The following is a 1,554-nucleotide window of genomic DNA, read 5'->3' as shown; positions in this document are numbered from 1 at the left end:
CAATAGAATAGTGTTTTTGATATAAGAAGATAACATGTGCATTTTGTATTAAAAATTGAGCAGCAATGCACATGTATTCTTCATATAGGGGAAACAAAAAAATTGTTTACTTAAAGGAAAAATTTTAAAATAATTCGCATTCTCTCTTATGAAATTAAGTCTGAACTCTTGTTCCAAACAAAAAGATATTCTTAAAAGTTTAAAGCGAGTCTTATAAACTTCTTAAAAACTAACACGCTCGAAATTATCCGAACGCGATAATTTGAAAAGAAAACTTTCCGATTAGTAACGACATGAGACGCTTAATACAATAAATCTTTCTTCATGAGGAACCTTTTCGTATTCCAAAACTGTCTGGAGAAACTTTCTCCCCAAACAATGAAAAAATCCAATTCCTAATCGATTTTAAAGCTTATTTTGTTCTTTTTTTCTCAAGGAACTTTTGCTTATTTTAAAGTAACATCTTTTTTACTCGATCTCGTTTACCCAATATATTTTCTAAACGATGATTTCACTTTTATTTCTCCTTTAGACTGTTCTTATAAAAAAAAACCACAGCAACTACTGATTATCATTTTGTCTCTGATTATATAACACAATCATCTCATGTTCTTCTTTTACTTGATTTATAGATTTTTTGGCAAGAATAAATGTAGGAGCATTATTTCAGATGCTCGGGATATATTGCCTTCTTCGATCACGCTTATGCAGATTGTTGCTTTTAATGTAGCTTAGTTGTGGAACTACTTTGACGAATCTATCAACGGTATCGTTGGCAACTTCTTCGGGGTGCTTGTTCTTCAGATGCCTGCTCAAACTGGATTGTTGGGTGAATTTTCTTTCATTGACGCAGAAGATGCAAGAAAACTGGCGAGGCACGCGACATTCGAATTTATGATGACGAGATAGGCTCCCCTGGGATTTGTACCTTTTATCGCAATCATTACAATTATATTTGCCGGTGATGTTGCGAGGTTTACGGCAAACAGTTTTGCGATGGCGATTCAGGGAGTATTGATAGGACAGGCTCTTGCCGCAATCGGGGCATTTGTACGGTTTGCCGGTTTGTGGTTCTCCATTGCAGTTCTGCGTTTCAGGCACAAAAGATGTCCGATATCCTGTCTGATCGATCGAAGGATCGACAGACACAGACGCGGATGACATCGACAGATGCAATGGAAGGAAACCAGTGTTGAAATGAACTGAATTGTTAGTGGTGAGATCAACTGCGGCCATGGGTGACGTCGGCGGCTTCAGAAATTTAGACCACATTTCTGAAAATCAAAATGGCGATGTTAAGGAAGATCGTGGTAGAATAGATGGTGGGATTAAAAGGAATAAATAAATAAAAGCTTTATTATGCTTTAAAAGGAAATGTTTGAAGACGAATAGTGGGATGAATACGGAAGATGTGAAAGATTCAGAAAATCGCGGATTTTGATGAAAGATTAATATTGACTGGTGATTAAACAAGCAGCTGTTAGTGATTTGTTGCGATAAATAAATTTGAGTATATTGAGTCCCGAATGATGAAAAATTTATCAAATCGATAAT

The 1,554-nt window shown here is 35.7% G+C and overlaps 2 protein-coding genes across 2 annotated transcripts in view; both read right to left on the bottom strand.

Moving 5' to 3' along the window:
- LOC105623979 (longitudinals lacking protein, isoforms A/B/D/L-like) overlaps positions 1-1,554 on the bottom strand; it is a 247,590-nt gene that overhangs the window by 97,432 nt on the left and 148,604 nt on the right.
- On the bottom strand, positions 667-1,272 carry LOC105623977 (zinc finger protein 572-like). The gene has a single exon (XM_012205347.1). The coding sequence runs from the start codon at positions 1,270-1,272 to the stop codon at positions 667-669; it is 606 nt and encodes a 201-aa protein (XP_012060737.1).

Source organism: Atta cephalotes (genome assembly GCF_000143395.1).
Source record: "Atta cephalotes unplaced genomic scaffold scaffold00070, whole genome shotgun sequence".
In the NCBI taxonomy this organism is placed as follows: Eukaryota; Metazoa; Arthropoda; class Insecta; order Hymenoptera; family Formicidae; genus Atta; species Atta cephalotes.
The sequence above is the reverse complement of the archived record's forward strand: the minus strand, read 5'-3'. Positions and strand labels throughout refer to the sequence as shown.

Excerpts from the sequence above, each read along its gene's own strand:
- LOC105623977 (XM_012205347.1), bottom strand. The coding sequence starts at position 1,272 with ATGTGGTCTAAATTTCTGAAGCCGCCGACGTCACCCATGGCCGCAGTT.